This window comes from Merops nubicus, unplaced genomic scaffold (assembly GCF_000691845.1).
Source record: "Merops nubicus isolate BGI_N331 unplaced genomic scaffold, ASM69184v1 scaffold23244, whole genome shotgun sequence".
Classification (NCBI taxonomy): Eukaryota; Metazoa; Chordata; class Aves; order Coraciiformes; family Meropidae; genus Merops; species Merops nubicus.
In genome coordinates, this window is record NW_008605230.1 from 1 (window position 1) to 18,076 (window position 18,076).

At 39.3% G+C, this 18,076-nt stretch overlaps 1 protein-coding gene across 1 annotated transcript in view; it reads left to right on the top strand.

The window, feature by feature from the left end:
- The first annotated feature begins 395 nt into the window (after positions 1-395).
- CROT (carnitine O-octanoyltransferase) overlaps positions 396-18,076 on the top strand; it is an 18,913-nt gene continuing 1,232 nt past the window's right edge. The window contains exons 1-15 of the mRNA XM_008939289.1: positions 396-528; positions 5,661-5,785; positions 6,630-6,811; positions 6,994-7,118; positions 9,651-9,759; positions 11,719-11,812; positions 11,906-12,031; positions 12,451-12,552; positions 13,166-13,249; positions 13,344-13,451; positions 13,682-13,812; positions 14,713-14,836; positions 16,859-16,937; positions 17,734-17,827; positions 18,006-18,076. Coding sequence (XP_008937537.1) covers positions 414-528; positions 5,661-5,785; positions 6,630-6,811; positions 6,994-7,118; positions 9,651-9,759; positions 11,719-11,812; positions 11,906-12,031; positions 12,451-12,552; positions 13,166-13,249; positions 13,344-13,451; positions 13,682-13,812; positions 14,713-14,836; positions 16,859-16,937; positions 17,734-17,827; positions 18,006-18,076 — 1,669 coding nt within the window. The 5' untranslated portion in view covers positions 396-413. The remainder of the gene's footprint in view (positions 529-5,660; positions 5,786-6,629; positions 6,812-6,993; positions 7,119-9,650; positions 9,760-11,718; positions 11,813-11,905; positions 12,032-12,450; positions 12,553-13,165; positions 13,250-13,343; positions 13,452-13,681; positions 13,813-14,712; positions 14,837-16,858; positions 16,938-17,733; positions 17,828-18,005) is intronic.

The following is an 18,076-nucleotide window of genomic DNA, read 5'->3' on the forward strand; positions in this document are numbered from 1 at the left end:
CGGGGGCCTCTGCGGGGGCGGCGCGCTAGCGGCCCCGGGCCGGGCCGGGCGGTCGCTGTGCGGGTGGTTTCCCGTTGCACAGCCAGCCCAGTCTGAGCTAGTGGGCGTCCTGGAGCTGGCTGGTGTCCCGTCGGGAGCGAAAGCAGCAGGCCTCGAGTCGGTTCATCGCGACACACCCAGAGAAAGCATCTACAGCCGCCTGGTCATAGTTACGCCTGGTTGTGTGAACGCCTCTTGTGACTGGAGGCCCACAAGAGATCCTCGGTCCGAGCTTTGTCAGGGGGCGCGCCCCCGGTGCGTGTCTTTTACCGAGGGAATGCCTGGGGGCGGGGGCAGAGAACAGCGTGAGGAGGTGTATTGTCTGACTTCGGCTTCTTTACCGGTCTCCTGAAGTTGGGCTGCGGATCTGTACCATGGAAAAGCAAGTGCTGGAGTCCTCTGAGGAGCGAACGTTTCAGTACCAGGATTCTCTGCCTTCCCTGCCAGTACCTCCTCTTGATGAATCCTTAAGGAAATACCTTGATGCAGGTAATGACTTTATATTGTTATTAGTAGTGTGGCATTGTGCTGTTGTCACCAGGCTAATCTGAAAGTGTCTGTGAAGTGATTTGTAGAGTCAGCTTGTTTCAAGTGGTGTAATTGGGGCGGGGGATCCAGACAAGTTTGGGGTGCAAAAGGTGTTTTTCAGATACAAAATGGTAAACTAAGTACTTAGAGCAACCCGAGTAAAAGTTTCCATTTTATCTGTATTTGCCTTTCTTCAAGGGAATTGGGTGTGTGGAAAGGTCAACTTTTTGGTCAGAGTTTTTTACCCTCTTAAGGTTTGGGTCTTGCATGTATGTTTGTTTATTTGTTTTGTTTTTTCTTTAGCAGTAGCAGCTGTTCTAATAAAATATACTTCCTCACTTACAATTTTTTTTTTTTTTTCCTAGTAACTACTTTACTTGTTTATGACTGTATTTGCCCAGGATCTTTGTTAAGGAAAAAAACCCGAACTTTTTCATGCCTAAAGTTCTTTCTTACTAATAGTATTTAACTATGCAGTAGTAGGAAAAGGGAGTGGTGGGCAGTTTTAGATAATTTAACTAGGAAAATTTCTGCTCTGAAATGTTGGCTGTTTGAAGAAGGTGACATAGAAGAAAAGTTTTGAAAACAGCAGTGATGCATCTTGTCTATAAAGCAGAGATGACTGGTTAGTTCTTTATTCTCATATCAAGCTCTGATATATTTGGGATGACAAAGATACATTTCATAGTATCTTGAGATTATTTTCCTATGTTTCTTTAATAATTTCCAGAACTTGGAGATGTTGAGCTTTTTTTCTGGAACATCCGCTTTGTGGCTTATCATCTTACCTGTAATACAGGAGTGCTAACAGAGTAAGACCTGGAGTTGTCTCCTTAGCAGAAACAGATTACACCAACATTTCCCTTTCCTAAAATAGAAATCCTTAAATTCACTGTGCATTCCCTTTTATCTTAGGTGAAGTGGAAATGATCCAGTAGATGGCAATAGGTTCTCTTTGGTGTTCCTTACGTCATTGCTTTTTGATGAAGAATGTTAAAATAGTGGTTTTAGAGAAAAAAGTGTATGTGTATGCATGTCAAAAAACCATTTTGTTGTAATGCCAATTAAGTAAAGTTGTGCTTTGATAGAACAACTATTGTTGAACCTGCAATAGCAGAATTGCTCATTGCAGCTTAGTTTTGTAAACCCAGCTGGCCCTCAAAGTTAATAACTCTCTCACGGGGGGGATAATATCTGACAGTGAACTTTTTTTCTCTTGTTTTCTGATTGTCATCTGTGTTTTCATAATTACCTTATCACATGTCCCTTTTTTTCACGCTGAAGGTAGTTCTTATGTACTGTTCCTTGTACATAAGTCATTCTGTGACTTTGATTGTCACTGTTGATCTCTTTTAGTCTCACTGGAGGTTGGAAGAAAGTCCAGTGTTTGTTGTCTGCCGCAGGCTTCCATTACACAAATCACTTAAAGGCAGAGTGTGCAGTGTGCAGTCGTAGGCACCAGCTCAGTGTTTCTCATTGCTTAGCTTGTCATTTGTTTAGTCTGTGAAGGTGAGAGAAGAAAAGGAGTTCCTTCTGAAGAATGCTTCAGAACCTCCAAGTGACCCTTTGCAGATGCTGTGAATCAGTCCTGGGAAACTCCTGTCTCTCATTTGCTGCAGGAAGACCTCAGGCATTTTATATACACCTGTAGCTATCTCTGCTTTGGATTCAGAATGACTAATCTTCTTTTGAAGGCAGGCCTTAGGTAGAGAAGGTGGCCATGGCCGTGTTATTTAGCCTTTCAGCTCGCTCCAGGTGTTGTGACTTGGAAGCTTGGACTCAACCTGAGAGTGTGAAACCCCAAAGTTCCAGCTTTCCAGAGGGTTCCCTAGCTGTGCAATTGAAGGTGTCTTTCACGGGATACTTCTTGTTGTGGGTGGAGCTGATCTCCCATGCAGAAAGGAAGACAAGATCTGTGGGCCTGGAGCAAATGGCAAGACAGAAATTTCCCTGAACTCTAGTGAGAAAGAGGCTGAGTTCTGCTCCTTCCTAATAGTGCTCTTTCTACATCTGATCAGATGAGTTTTTAAATGGAAAGAGGCCCTGCAGCCATAGAATCCTGTAGGTTGGCAAAGGTTCATCTAGATCAGAGCCCTGCTCAAAGCTACTCTCACTACAGCAGGTTTTTCAGGCCTTGCTTGGCTGCATCTGCAAGGTTGGAGAGTCCACAGTCTCTCTGAGCAGCCTGTTCTGGTGTTTGATCACCCTCATGACTGTAGGAGGGACAAAAAAAAACCCAAACCAAACCAGCAACAATGACCAAAAAAAACCCGAAAACAACAAAACAAACCAACGAAACACCCAAAAACCAAATCAAATAGAAACCCAAACCAAAACAAAAAACCCTTCACATTTTCCTCATCAGAAACTTCCTGTGTTCCAGTGTGAGCGCGTTTTCTCTTGTTCTGTTTCTCTGCAACTCTGAGAGGAGCTGGGCTTTATTTTCTCTGTGCCTTTCCATGCACCTGGTATGGACTGCAGCATGGCCTTCCCTTTGCAGTCTCTGAAGCTGAACAAATTCAGTTCTCAGCCTCATTTCATCACATGTTCTGGTCCACTAGCAATGTTAGTCACTCTCTAGCAATCTTTGTCATCCCTTTAAAAGTTGGACTTGATGACCTTAAAAGTCTTTTCCAACCTAAGCAGTTCTAGGATTCTGTGAGTAGAGAGCAGAACCCAGTAATTTTGCTTACATTCATTCATATGTGCTTCTTGCTCTGTAGTGACTTTGGAATGGCACAGCAGATGCAGCTGAAAATAGATCTTTCATCTTAAGACAGGTAGTGCAAAATACAGAAATTCTTTTTAGGGTTAGGATGAAAATTTGTATTTTGAACAGGAGCAAGGGAGACTTACCCTTGGTGGAAGAGGATCAGCACAGGGAACACTTGAACAGATTGGACATGAAAAACTCCATGGGACATGTTGAGATGTGCCCATGAGTCATGGCACAGTCAGGTGGACTGAAAAATGTCTCAGATGCTGGGGTCAAAGGCTTGTGATCAGCAGCTTGGATGTAGGCCAGTCTCTGATGGTGTACCCTGGGGGTCCAGTAATGTTTAATATTCTTATTAATGACCTGGATGATGAGACAGAGTGCATTCTGAGTTTGCAAATGGTAAAGCTTGAAGGAGTGGTTGATACACCATATGATTGTACTGCTATCAGTGAGATCCTGACAGGCTGGAGGAACAGGTTTACAAGAGCCTTGTGAAGCTCAGCAAACAGAGGAATGCCAAATCATGCACCCAGGGAGGGATAACTCCCCACACCAGCACAAGCTGGGGCAGACTGGATGGAAGGCAACTTTGCAGAAAAGCCCCTGTGGCTCTGCTAGACATGAAGTTGAACATGAACCAGCAATGTGCACTTGCTGCAGGGGAGGCCAGCAGCCTTCAGGGCTTCATTAGGAGGGGTGTTGCCAGCAGGTAGAGAGAGATCTGTTCAGCAGTGAGGTAGCCACATCTGGAGTGCTGTGTCCATTTCTGGGCTCCTCAGTACAGACAAGAAACAGACCTACTGCAGTGAGCCCAGCGAAGGGCCATGACAGCAGTTAAGGGTTTGTATTGTTTGGCATGAGAAGAGATTGAGAGAGCTGGGACTGCTCAGCCTGGAGAATAAAAGGCTCGTGGGGGAGGGATCTTTGCAATATGTATAAATACTTCATTGAGAGGAGCAAAGAAGATGGAGCCAGACATCACAGTGGTATCCAGTGACAGAAGAAGAGGTGATGGGTAGAAACTGAAATACAAGAAACTCCTTTTAAATGTGAGAAACTCACTATTTTGAGGGTGGCCAAGCACTGGAATAGATTGCTACCAAGAAGGCTGTACCGTCTCCATCCTTTGAGATATTCAAAACCCAAGACAATCCTGAGCAAGCTGCTGTAGCTGACCCTGCTGAGGTGAGGTGTTAAACTAGATGATCTCCACATCTGTGAAGAAGAAAAGAGTAGGGGTTGCAGGCAAGCAGTCCTAATTGCAGCAAGACACAGTTGTGAGGAAGTAAGGTTTTAATTCTCCAAGAACAGGTATTTGTGACCTTGCTCAGCTGAAATTCCATTGTTGCTTGCAAAAGAGAGAGATGATACAGATACATGATTACTAAAAATTAAGCAAGTGTAAACAAGTAACTGTCCTTGTTTCTTAACAGTAGCGAGTAGATCCCGGGGCTAGCACTAGCAAGGCAGACTGTGAATTGACTAACAGTAGTGTCCATCAGCCTCAAAATGAATCAGACCTCATTGCGTAGACATTGAATCAGTGGAAACTCCCCCACAACCCCCCCTTTCTGTTTGTAACTGATGTCACAACCTAAGTATAAAGATAACAGAAAATACATTTCGCACAATCCCAAGCAGAAGACAACAATGAGAGATGCCCGAGTGGAAAATGATGTCGGCAGTGCCTGTTACTGACCATAGCTTTCATGGTAAAATGGCTTTAAGGAGGGTTTTAGATTAAAATAATGACCAGTTTGGTGAACATTTACTGAGAAGTTTGGCCTGTATGGCACATGATCTGAGAGAAAACCAAAAGTATTTTAAGATCTAAAAATTGGGTAGTAGTAGCTGCCATCAGTGTCATTCAAAGGTAAGCATAATGTGGGGCCAGAGTGAGAATTGATGTGCAAGGTGATTGTAGACTATGAGTGGCCTTTTGAAAATAGCCACATAGCTTATGTGTGGTGCAGCAGGGTGGCAGATGTGTGTGCTTCAGTGTATTTATTTATAAACAAAGCTCCTGTAAATTAATTATTCAATGAATTCAATGGCAGCTGATGGAGTTACAGATCTCTATAATATTTCCAGCTACAGTTTTTAAATAGTTTTGGTTTAGTTATCTGTTAGGTATTTCAGGTTTTCAGCAATTGCTTTCATCTGCTAACATCTCTATTTTTAAGTACACATTTGTGTCTTATTAGAACACATTTATTTACAGATTTTTTTTAAAAGGTGTTTTCCTTTCAAATGCTTTTTTTAGAAAAATTAATTCTGAATATTTTCATTCACTTCCTTGCCTGTGGATATCTGAATCTTGGAATAAACCTCAGTATATGGTTTTCTTTAAAATAAAAACATTTGCTTCTTACAGTGAAGCCATTTCTAAATCAAGAAGAATATCAAAGAACTAAGGAGATCGTTAAAAATTTTGAAAATGGCATTGGGAAAGAGCTGCACCAGAAACTGCTGGAAAGAGCTAAAACAAGAAGGAATTGGGTATGTGTTTAGTTATGTAAAAAAAAAAAAAATTCAATTTATGGAAAGCTGGTTGTTCAGGATATAATTTAGGGAGTCATTTAGCTTTTTTTCATCTTAGGATCTTCCTTATTTCTGCCACATGGCCTATGTATATGAACATGTTTGCTTCTATACTTGTCATTTGTTGTTTTCAGAGTTGAGTGGCTAAAGGAGCTCACTAACTGAAATGTCAAATTAGCTACCAGCTTTTGAATGCTTTGTCTGTCAGTCTCTTCTTCTATCTCTTATCTCTTTCTTTCCTGAAGAAAGCTATGTGATGGCATTTCAAAGTTGACTTTCAACAGGTAAAGGGGTGTAAGGGGGGTCATTACCAAGTAGAATTAATGAGAACTTTTTAAATCTTAACATGACACTCTCCAGAGTGAGAATTCTCAGATGATGATAGAAAAAATATGTGATAAACTGTCCAACCCATATTCTCTCTCAGCACAAATCTCCTTTCCTTCCATTCTTCATAGAGTAATCTGTCTGGTACATTTGCAGCAGCCACAGCTGACATCTGCAAGAGTTTAAGATGATGAATATCGAGTAAGAACTCTGCATCATAATTTACAGTGTAATAGTTTTAAGCATTATTGAATTTTATTTTAAGCTTGAAAATAGAAGAGCTCAGATTTGTCATTACTATCAGCAGCTAGTTTTGAACCACTGTCCTGCTTTCTGTTTCATAGGAACTACTGTTCAAAATATAAAAACCCAAACAATCAAACCAGCAAAAATCCAGGCATTTGAACAATCAGGTGATTATTAAGCAATTAGTGACTAAAACATAATTCTGATGCTAAACATTTTTCATTTTCAGCTGGAGGACTGGTGGCTGAATGTGGCTTATCTTGATCTTCGCATATCAACACAAATACACTGTAATATAGGAGGCCCTGGTCCCTATATTGAACACTGCTGGCCATCAAAAGAGGGCACTCAGATAGAAAGAGCATGTGTAAATATATGGCACACCCTCAAATACTGGGATCTACTACGAGCGTAAGACTTCTAGAATTAATTATTTTTTCTTAGTATTAATGGTCTGTGTGTATTTTAGTTGCAGAAACATGTGTATGTTCGTTGGCATGTGTTCCTTGCAGTAAAAGATGGGCTTGTCTTACCTTGATTTACTTGCATAATTATCATCTCTTGTTTAATTTGGGTATATTTGTCTATTACAGAGAGAAGGTGGCTATAGAGAGATCTAGGGATGCTGTCCTGGACATGAACCAATTTCGAAAGCTCTTCTGCACCTGCAAAATTCCTGGAGTTACCAGAGACTCGATCAGCAGCTACTTTAAAACTGGTAAACACATGCAAATTGGAGGTTAATACAGAGTTTGTATTAATGGGCTAATGAAGTAGTCCTTTTAACCATAAAATACTTGCTTCCTTAAGCATTAAATCAGATACTGGTTGTTGAGTGCTTAGATATCTAATCTACAGATGCCCTTTTCTGTCCAGTATTTAGTCCTTACTAAATAAGATTAAGAGAAAGCTCTGGTTGAAAGTGCATGTTACCAGCCTGAGGCTAATAATATGTTTGCCAGCATTAAGAATTGAGAAGAGGCAAATTCCTTGTGTGTGGATTCCGTGTATTATACAGAAGGAATTTCAGCATCATTACTGATTGCATCTTTCTCCAGAGAATGCATTTCTCAAACATGTTCCCATACATTCTTTTGGGATAATTCTTAGTTATTTTTTCTCATTGTGTTGTTTCTTGGCTTGGTTAGCTTGTTCTATTTTCAGTCTTGAAAGGACTCTGTAGTGCTTCTTGAAGCCATTCCTTTAAACTCCCAATAGTTTTCTGGGGTACAGGATCAAGAACTAGAGTAAAAGTGTAATATTCTTACTCATCCTCTACTACCAATACTGTAGTATTAGTATTTAACTAGCTGAAATCGTAACACTCCTCCCACACGCGTTCTGGTGCATCCAAAGTTGTTCAGCAGTGTTACTTTAGATAATCATGGGAGATACAAATTTCTGTAAGACTCAGAAGTTTAAGAGAGATTGCCTTACTCCATGGAAAATATATCAGGAAATCTCCATACCACAAGATATGACAAGAAAATGCAAACTTGAAGGTAACCCTCAAGGGTTTTATCTTAGCGTTACAATTGAAGAGTCAGTTTAAATACTAGAACATAGAAGAAATGTTCAAATGGTGCAAATTCAATGTTCTGTTATGATCACACTTAAATCTGTTATTCTGTGGAGGTGCAATTTATGTCATTTATGTCCCTTTTCTGCCTTAAAAACATTGTAAGAAATTTACTAATCTTGCTTATATAAATTTACATGTCGTATATAACAGGTGATATCTATTTCCGTGTGGATTGCCCCCAGTTGAAATACTTAGTCCAGTTAGTTGTCTTTTTTCTTTGTGATTCATGGAGAAATTAATACCTCCAGGGAAGGATTTGGACCATTAAAATCTGCAGGTATCTAAGATAGACAGAAGGAACTGCCATCTGGAGAGGAATCTGTTTTTCTCATTTGGCTATAGAGGGAACACACATGATCTGAACGCTTGAAGTGGTGTTCAGAGTCCAGACTGCAGAGTAGGGCACCTAAAATTTTATAGGTGGTGTCAGCTTGGAGTTAAAGACCACACTAAAAGCCAAAAGAACCTGATCAGTGGAACCTGGAGAGCTGTTTGGTTCAGCCTGCAGCAGACACCTTAATGAGAACAGCTTATTAGATGTTATTAAGTGTATTGGGTAGGTCACTCCCAACTGCAGAGATATCTCAGACACTTAATGCTAAGTATGTTAACTTCCAGCCTTAATTCTACCCCTTCTTTGGACAGCTACAGTTAGGAGAATGCTGCCTAAAGTAATCGAATTTGATGTCATCCCTTCTGATTTTTGTTATGTTAGAAGTTAATGATCTATGAAGATGAGGTTTACATGAAATTAACCAATTTCATCAAGTCCTTAATCTGGTATATATTGAATTGTATTATCTGATTTAGAAAGTAAGACCATAAAGGTAGCTCTAAAAGCCTTAGAGATAAAAGTAAGGCTTTGGTGGGTGCCCAGTTTCATACTTGCAGATAAAGTAACACGCATTTCTTCTTTTTCCCAGGGCAGAATTTGGGACTAGAAGAGAAATAGCACAGTGGCTCAGATTGTCAAAAATGTAGCCACGTTTCTCACGGGTTTAACATCTGGTTTTTGTCAGAATCTTTTCCAACTTTACTTCGTCTTATTTCCAGATAGATGAATTCATTAAGGCAATGCTGTGAAAATGTACCTAGCCTAGTGTGGGCCAGTGCCATCTGCAAGTGCTGATCAGGTCTGACTGACACAGTTGTACATCTCAGATCTTGAGCTGTATAGCTGAGATTGGTTGCATAAACACTGACAACTGAAGGACTTGATCATTTGCAAAGTGCCTTGCAGCAAGCTGGCTGCATTATAATCACAGCTTTTAAAAACAAACAAACAAACAGAACTCATGCAAGAGAGAAATGTTGCTAGATCAGCTGCAGCAAGCAACACTTGTAGGCAGGAACACCCTCCAATAAAACAAGATACACAAATAAATGACAGTTGCTACTAGGTAATGGCAACGACTTGAAATAATAACAGTGAAAGTTATGTACTTCTGTATATTTTTTCTGATGTTTTAAAAGATGTCTTCAAATTGGCAGTAAGAGCATGCAACTGGACTTCAAAAGTTATTCTTTTTTTTCTTCTTTTGCGTTTTTTTTAACTGTATGAAATCTGCCTCATTTTGAAAAAAAAAAAAAAAAGTGTTTTTTCTGTATTTACCACTACCTTTATCCCCATGGTTGGATTTTCATGTTTTGCTTTTTGTTTTATTTCAGAGACAGAAGGTGAATGCCCGTCTCACTTAATAGTCCTGTGTCGAGGTCGAGTGTTTGCATTTGATGCTATACATGAAGGCAATATGGTGACTCCTCCAGAGATTTTCAGGTTTTCAAGCTACCTTGTTTCAAATGAGCTATCCTATTTAAGTTACTTACCAAAGCGAGTCTTTCTTTTCCTATCTGCTTCACTCCAAATAATTAGTTGAGAGAGGCTACAGCTTTTCCTGTAGCCGAGGGTTCGGATTTGAGTAAATGCTAGTTTAGTGGGTGACAGCTTCTTGCCACAGAGCATGATAATTGTGTAGTGTTGTAATATGCTCATAGAATACTGCACAAAAGGGCCAAATGAAGATTTTTCAGTAGGAAGCACCATTTATGTATGAACTTTCATGCCATTATAAGTAACATCATTCCTTTCAGGACCTGTCCATGCTGATAATTGTCTCATTGCTGCTTGGTCACTATCAAAGATAAAGCACCACTGTCACACTGATACAAATCTAATAATACACTTGTGGTCAATTTTCTCAGGAGTGGAGTGGTGTGGCTGGAATTCCTGTTGGTGAGGGCAAGAGTCCAAAATCATAGTATACACCTATTGACTTTTGCTAACTACAGACCAGTACTGCCCTGTTTCACTTGCATTTCTTGTCTTTCTGCCAGACCTGTGGCAACCAGCCATGTTTGTGGCTCTTCTCATATTCCTGAGCAGCTACAAAGGAACAGAAAGAAAGAATTTGGTGCGTTAAATACTAAATTTCAGTACTAGTGCAATTGCCTATGTTTAAAGCTTTTCTGTGCTGTACCTCCTGTCTCAGCATGTGGAGGTGCTGGCTTTTCAAATTTTCAATACAGTTGTGACCACAAGGTGTTCTGTTCTGTTGGATGAACTCTAATGTCACATACAGAGGCAGGTTCAGCATAAGTCTCATGTGAATGATTTGGGATCTGTATAGATCTACTTAAGAGGGATTGTGTATTTCCTCTAGGAATAGCTTCCTGCATTTGTTAAAGTGCTGCTCATAGAGCACAACAGAAGACTTTTAATTAAAACTGGCAAAAAGGTGGATGGCCGGATTCCTCAGATAGGACAAAAACTAGTTAAAGAAGTTCAAAAATCACCTTTTTTTAAAAAGTCTGGTACTTTAAGGTATTTCAACATATGTAGTTCTATTTTCTGTAATTGTAGCTGTTAGATCAAGTAACAAATTAACAGCTGGAATACACACAAAAAATGCTAAAGCTTTCTATTATCTGTGGAAAAGGCAGGTTGGTTTCAGTTTGGTGTTTGTGTTTTTTGTGGTTTGGTTTTGGTGTTTGTTTGTTTGTTTTGTTTGTTTGTTTTTTTAAATAACCTTACCACCTTATGCTTGTTTTTGACAACTGTGTAACTAATAAACAGTAGTGAAGTTTAATGGTCAAGAGTGCCTGAACAAAGGGCAAGCCAGAGGAAATGCTGGGGGGTTTCTCTAACACCTAGAGCAGCATGTGAAAAATTGAATTTGGAAACTAAATATTAGCTGTTAGAGGTTCTTCAAAGGGAAAATGCAAGGAAAAGGTAGGAAGAGTAGTATTCTTCGGTAGCTAAGTCTCTGCATTTAGGATGTACTGTAGCTACTGTTCTGCTTTGAATTTCAGGGCTTATTTTGAGCAGAAGTTTTGCCCTTGTATTTGATTAGTTGCTATAAAATCTGCAAAGCTGCAATATTGCAGATGTCTGCTGCTTGGGAAAGTTTGATCTGCACTACTGAAGTCTTAAATATGATTTTAAATTAAGTGCATAGTCACACTTTAAGGCCATCATTGTTTACATGTAAATTTGTACTTGGCTGCTGTCTGCAATTTGAATTAACCATTAGTGACTGAAAACAGAGCAAAGCTTCAACTGCCCTTGGAGTCTTGAGGGAGCTGATTTGTGCTTCCTGAAAATTCACATTAGCTTGTGAAGTTTCAGCTAATTCCAGCTGAAATTTCAGCTTGGCAAAAAAATACAGATAAAAAGGATGACTTTTATCTTCTCTCTGTATGTTCTTTGTTAACTTCAGTTTTTGAAATCTTCTTAAAGGCAACTTGCATATGTACAGAAAAGATGTCATAGTGAACCAGATGGACCCGGAGTGGCAGCCCTAACAAGTGGTGAAAGGACAAAATGGGCAGAGGTGGGAATACTTCAACAGTGGATTGCTGAGAAAAGCATTTCAATTATTGCAGATATATCATTTCACTTAGCTTTGTCTTTTTGCACTTTCTAGTTACGTGAATATTTGATTGATCTTGATCCAAAGAACTTAACTCATCTGGAAAAAATTCAGCAAAGTTTGTTTGTGATTTGCCTGGATGATTCTAGTCCCTGCGCAACTCCTGAGAACTACACCGAGGTAGCTAAGGATTTCTGAGAATCCATATCTGGTCTTCTTTATATAAAAACTTCTGCTGCATATAAGAACTTCACGTTCTTTCAGAACAGGGAAAATGAAGCAGATAAATAGACAAATAATGCTTCATGTTGATTCGTAGGAATACTTAGTTTGAAATATTAGGACAGGTGGGAATGGCAAAAATCTGCCATCATAATCTTGTAGCCTTCTGCCCTTCAGGGTCCTCAGAAATATAGCCATCAACTTCTTATCACTCTTTAAGAACTTAGGCTTATGATCGTGTTTCATCTTCAGCTGGATGGAAAGTGTCTTCTCTCACAGCAGGGGTCTCACCATCTTAATGTAGGCTTGGTTCGGCTGACAGAGGTTAGCAGTGTGCTCAGTGTGTCTTAAAACCCAGTGTGTACCTTCTGCTTCAGGCTACGAGGCTGGGGCTCGTGGGTGATCCAACTGCACGCTGGGGAGATAAATCCTACAACTGCATATACTTCTCCAATGGAATCTGTAGCGCATTTTGTGATGTAAGTTCAATTTTTTTTTTTTCCACCTTATGACCCTTTTGAGTACTTATTTACTAAGTTTTCCCTTTTGGGGTATTATTTTAAATGCTTAATGTGTTCCTCTTTAGTATAGACTTGTTACTAGGCACCTGGTGTGGCAAGTTTCCAAAAGCAGTCTTCTTTCACAGTGTCTGATGTTACACCATACTCGAATTAAGAACATGAGAGCTGAACTAATATCTTATCTATATTTAATGAGAGGGTTCCAAAGACAAAAAAATATATTGCACAAGATGGCTTAAAACTAACTCTTTGTATGATGTAACTGTGTTTTTTAAACTCAAGAATTCTTTTTTAAACTCATTATTGAATGACCAGAAGGGCCTACATGTTGCCTGAAATCTGCTTTCCCACAGAAGTGGTGTATTGTGCCTCCCCATCTGGCTGCAGAGCAGTCAAAACAGTGGGTGGACTTCCAGTAGGTCGGTATGTATTGTAGAACTAGAAAAACAAGTTCAGCTCTGTGTAGTAGAGCTGTTGATCTGCAGGAAAAAGAATAGGGTAGGGAAAAAAACCAATCTGATTCTCTTGCAGTGATGCAAATAACATGATCTCTTGTCTTATGTGATTCTAGCATTCTCCTTTTGATGCCATGGCTTTGATTACCATGTTAGCTTATATTGAAAAGAAGCTTGTTGAAAATGAGGGAAAATGGAAGGTACCTTTCCTTTAAACTTTCAAGTTTATTAGTTAATGTGTCTTTTCTTCTGGATAACATTTTCTGTTTTCTTTCTTTGTCTGCATCCTCCCAGGGATCAGATAAAGTGAGGGATATTCCATGGCCAGAGGAACTTGTATTCACAGTGGATCAAAAGATGATAAATGAAATCGGACGTACTAAAGAATTGTATTACAAAAAGGTGGAACTTCTTGCTGTTTCTCCTAATTGTCACTGATATTTATTTAATTGTTATTCTGTTTACATGGGTTTAAATAGTCTTTCTCCATGCTGGAGAACAGGCATGAATATGTTATTGATAAAGTGGTTAAATTTCTTACGTTGTTGGCAAGGTTGAGTGTGTTTTATTTGAAGCGGACCAAGTTGTGGTATTTCTTGACTTCTGTGGCTTTTCCTTCTTTGGTACGACAGGTATCTGACTTGCAGCTAGTGAGTTATGCCTTCATGTCTTTTGGCAAAGCATTGATTAGAACAAAGAAACTTCATCCTGATACATTTGTGCAGCTTGCCCTTCAGCTTGCTTATTACAAATGCCATGGACGGTAAGAAAATCTCATTACCAAGATTAGGAATTAAAAAATAAATTAGGAACTAAAAATCGCTTCACTAGATATGGGGGTTTGGGCAGAATAATACACACATAGATAGTGACCCTCCAAATGGCTTGCTCTATGTTTTTTGGTCTGTCATTTTATTTTGTACTATTGGTGAAAGGTGACACTCTTCCTGGTGTTGGTGTTCCCAAATTTCTGTTTGCTAACTAGCACTGATTATGGCTTGTACAAGTCATTACTGACCTGGCAAGTATTGCTTGCTTCAGAAAAAGGGGGAGTTTCATCATATGAGCAGTATGCTTAGTCACACTGGAGATGTATGTCTTATCATAAGAAAGGTTGGTAGATCTCTGTTTGCTGAACATTGGAATAAATGAATTGTCTGATTCAAATAGCCTGTGAGGTCTGTTCTAAACACATAAGTTCATTAAATTTGTATACTAAATGATAGACTGTCATAGGGCAGGTAGAAGCTGCATGGGTGTCAGTATGCAGCAAAGAAGGATTTGAGCATTTTCCATATAAATGGATTGGGACACACTGCTTATGTCAAGTGTGTCCCTTTAATTTTTAAAGTTTTGGGCAGTGTAGATTTGCTTATCTAGAGGCTGGTAGATCTGAAGTCTGAAGAAAATAGCCATGACAGCCCAGTGTGTGCAAGGTGTTACTATAGCACTGGCACTTTTTCCAGCCATCTGTCTTATAAGAGCTTGTAGAGTTCCTCTGTGGCTCTTTTTCGGGTACACAATTTAATGAAAATTAGTCTATTACCGGTAATTTGTAACTGAGCTAGAAGTCTCAGATGCTTGGCAGGACTTTTTTATTCCTTGAGAGAGCAAATAGTTTTGTTAAGTTATTGAGATACTCTTTCCTAACTTTTCTTTTTAGCCCAGGCTGCTGTTACGAAACTGCCACGACCAGGCGCTTCTATCATGGCCGCACAGAGACCATACGATCTTGTACTGTGGAAGCAGTGGAATGGTGCAAATCCATGCTGGATCCTTCTGATGGTGTAAATACTGAAATTCTACTTTAATCATCATGTATTTAGAAGGCCTGTCACTTGAACTGCTTAAAACTAATTTTTCTGTTGTCTCATTAATGGGAGTGGGCCTCTGTCCAGTGAGACAGATTTCAAATGTTGGGTTCCTTGAAGTCTGGCTCCAGTCACTGTGACTGAGGTGAGCTGTCATGTGTGGGCTTGTTTGGTTTTCTGTCCTACTTACCTTTTCATTTCAAGAATGTTACCCTTTGATTACAAGAATGTAAGTGCTTCAAGTTACATTCACACAGACCTTTTTTTCACATCTCAAAAAGTAACTGGTTCAAGTGAAATCAGGAAATGTTAATCTAGTAGTTGAGCCTGACAGAAAATTGAAATCTGTTTGTGTCCTAGGGGCAACAGGGACGTATTCCAGTTCTGAATAGCTAAACTGGTGCACTTTGATTTTCCCAACAACTAGCCGCTGAAGCTTGGGTGGCAAGGCATTTCATGCCTTTCTTGCCAAGTGAGAGCTGTGCAGAGAGGACAACGTGAAGAGCTTTAGTACATTTCTCAGAGACTGAAAAGTGAAGCAAGGAGAAGATTTTTGAGACAAAGGGTTACATATCTTTCGGAAATTCAGAAGTTCTATATTATTAATGGATCTGAAAAACATAAGAAAATGTGGCTATTGGGCGGTATGTGTGGTTGATTAGTCTTCAAGTGCATATTTTCCTGGTCTGCACTGGCTTCTTTTTGGCATGTGCTGCAGCTTTAAAACCCAATTTTCTAGCCATTTTTCAAATCTGCTTTCCTATTGCAAAAATGGATTCCTGTTATTTCCCTGCTCTTCAGTTATCAGAAACCAACTATCAGGTTTCTGAGAGTAATACAGATAGAGGCTTGTTATTTCCAACACCAGCTGTAGCCTTTTTCTTTTCCTCTTTGTGATTTTAAGTAACATCTCTAAATATATTCCGATTACTGGGGTGTTTTTTTATGAACTCTTGGGACTTAAAAAAAAAAAAAGCATGTTCAATGTATTGCAATGAAGATGCTTAAAAGTCTACTTTTAAGGTACCATAAAATACGTGAAGTTAGATATTTGAGAAAAAATCCTTTTGTCTCAACTTTTCTTTTGCCACTTGTGAGCTTAGTAGTTTGATTTTTATCCAAACTGAGTGGCTACTGCCCTTGCTTCACATGCTCTGCTGAAAACTCTCATGTAATAAATAAAAGGATAAAGGGTGCTTCTTCAGTAGTTAAAGAGCTAGTAAGTTACAAGATCTTAGAAGCTGTCTTAAGTCATCTTAATATTGTCTTGGGTGCCCAGAGGTGTTTCTCAAGGCCTGTTTTACTAGAACATGTCATTTGTATTCTGTTCTCTCTGTTTTTTATATGTTCAATATAAAATATTAAAAAAGTAACATGATGCAGAACTGCTATCATGGAAGTAATATTTCAGTCATCAGAGAAAATTTGGGAGCACAGTTGGCATCTGTATATTTTAAATAAGATCTTTTTTGATTTGTTTTCTGCTTTTGCGTCACTTTTTTTTGGTCAGGAAAAATGATAGAAGAGAATTTCAGTGAAGGGACTTGCAGTGATCATCTAGTCCAACTACTTGACCAGTTCAGTGTGTAGTGATCATGTAACTGCACCTGCTAAAAGATAGTGTGCTTCTAAATAAGTGGTATTGTAGGAAGATTTTGGGGTTGATTGCTCTTGTTACAATGGCTGCTTACCATTCTTTCACTTTGTTTGGGAAAGACCATGAGGTTTAGAATATTGTACAGTGCAAAAATTATTCTGGTAGCAGAACAGAGATGCAGGAAACAAATGAGCAAGTGCTCCTGAAAACGGAATTTGAATTTGGGAGAAAGAGTTTGAGAGAGAGGTTCTAATGCACCTCTAAAGTTCCTCTGTTTTCTTCTATCTGAAATTGCTACAAACTGTGAAAGGGAAAAATTTGCTCATCTGTGATTCCTGATGTGTTACTCATCTAGATTGTTTTTGTTTTGTTTTTAATCCTGTCTACCATACTTTACACAGACTTATCAACGACTACAGCTGATGCATAAGGCATTTACAAAGCACAATAATATGAGGAAAGAATGTGAGAATGGAAAAGGTACTCTGGGATCAAAAGGGGTGTTTTCTTTTGTCTTTTTCATGTGAGTGAAGAGGGAATATTGCTGTGTTTAACAATTTTTCTCTGTCATCTTGTTTTCAATCTGAGTAAACACTGCCTCTTATCAGTTTCTCTACCCCAAAGTAAAGTATAAAATAAAACCTAGTCCTTGCATCTTTCCTTGTACCCCAAAGACATGTTCATCTGGAACATGAATTCACTTTTTCTGCCCAGCTAAACATTATTTTGGAGTACCTTTTGATCAAATAGATGCTTGGCTGGAAGATGGGAAATGTGTTTTTTTAAGGCAGAGGAGAGATTTGGGTGAAATTCTAACCCACCAGTGTTTGCATGGTAAGCTATTCTGTGAATGAGAGTAGCTGGGAAATAATCACTTGTTGAGCCTTCATGCTCTCTCCATCCTACATGGTGAGTTAACTATGCACTTGTGGCCATGAAAGCCTTCTCACCTTGGCCATGTAATTGCCAGTGGGCTAGTTTCACTGGAACTCCTCCTTCTTAGCTGAAATAAAAGTTTCTTGGTCTTTGTTTTCTACAGGAAATGAGGTGGGTTTGTATTGCTTAGTTCATTTGCTTTTGGGCTCAGTGTTGCAAGCTGAAAGAGATGAAGGCCTCTTAGATGAAGTATTTCAGAAATATATGCTCCAATATGAATCTTGGGTTTAGCAGAATCTGTCATTTACCTGTCCTTCAGCTATCCAGACCAGAAGAAGCAGAAAAATGGGAAATGCTGCTATAATGATGGAGTGTTTGTGTTTGTGTTTCTTTTTTACAGGCTTTGATCGTCATCTTCTGGGTCTCCAACTCATAGCACAAGAGCAAGGACTGCCAGTGCCAGAACTTTTTGTGGATAATGCCTTCACAGCCAGGTAATACGTATTCTTGTCCCATGGGGAGCTTGTATCCCTTGAGCCCAAGGACTTTGTTACATTTTACTTATGCATGCCGATTTCTTCATCTTTAGGACAAAATAACTTTTTCTTGTGGAACTTGCCTTGTTTTAAGTTATCTTCAGAAGTACTACTTTTGGTTTGTGTTGTTTTACAGTGGAGGAGGTGGGAATTTTGTTCTTTCAACTAGTCTGACTGGCTACACTAGGTTTAGTGGAACCGCTCTTC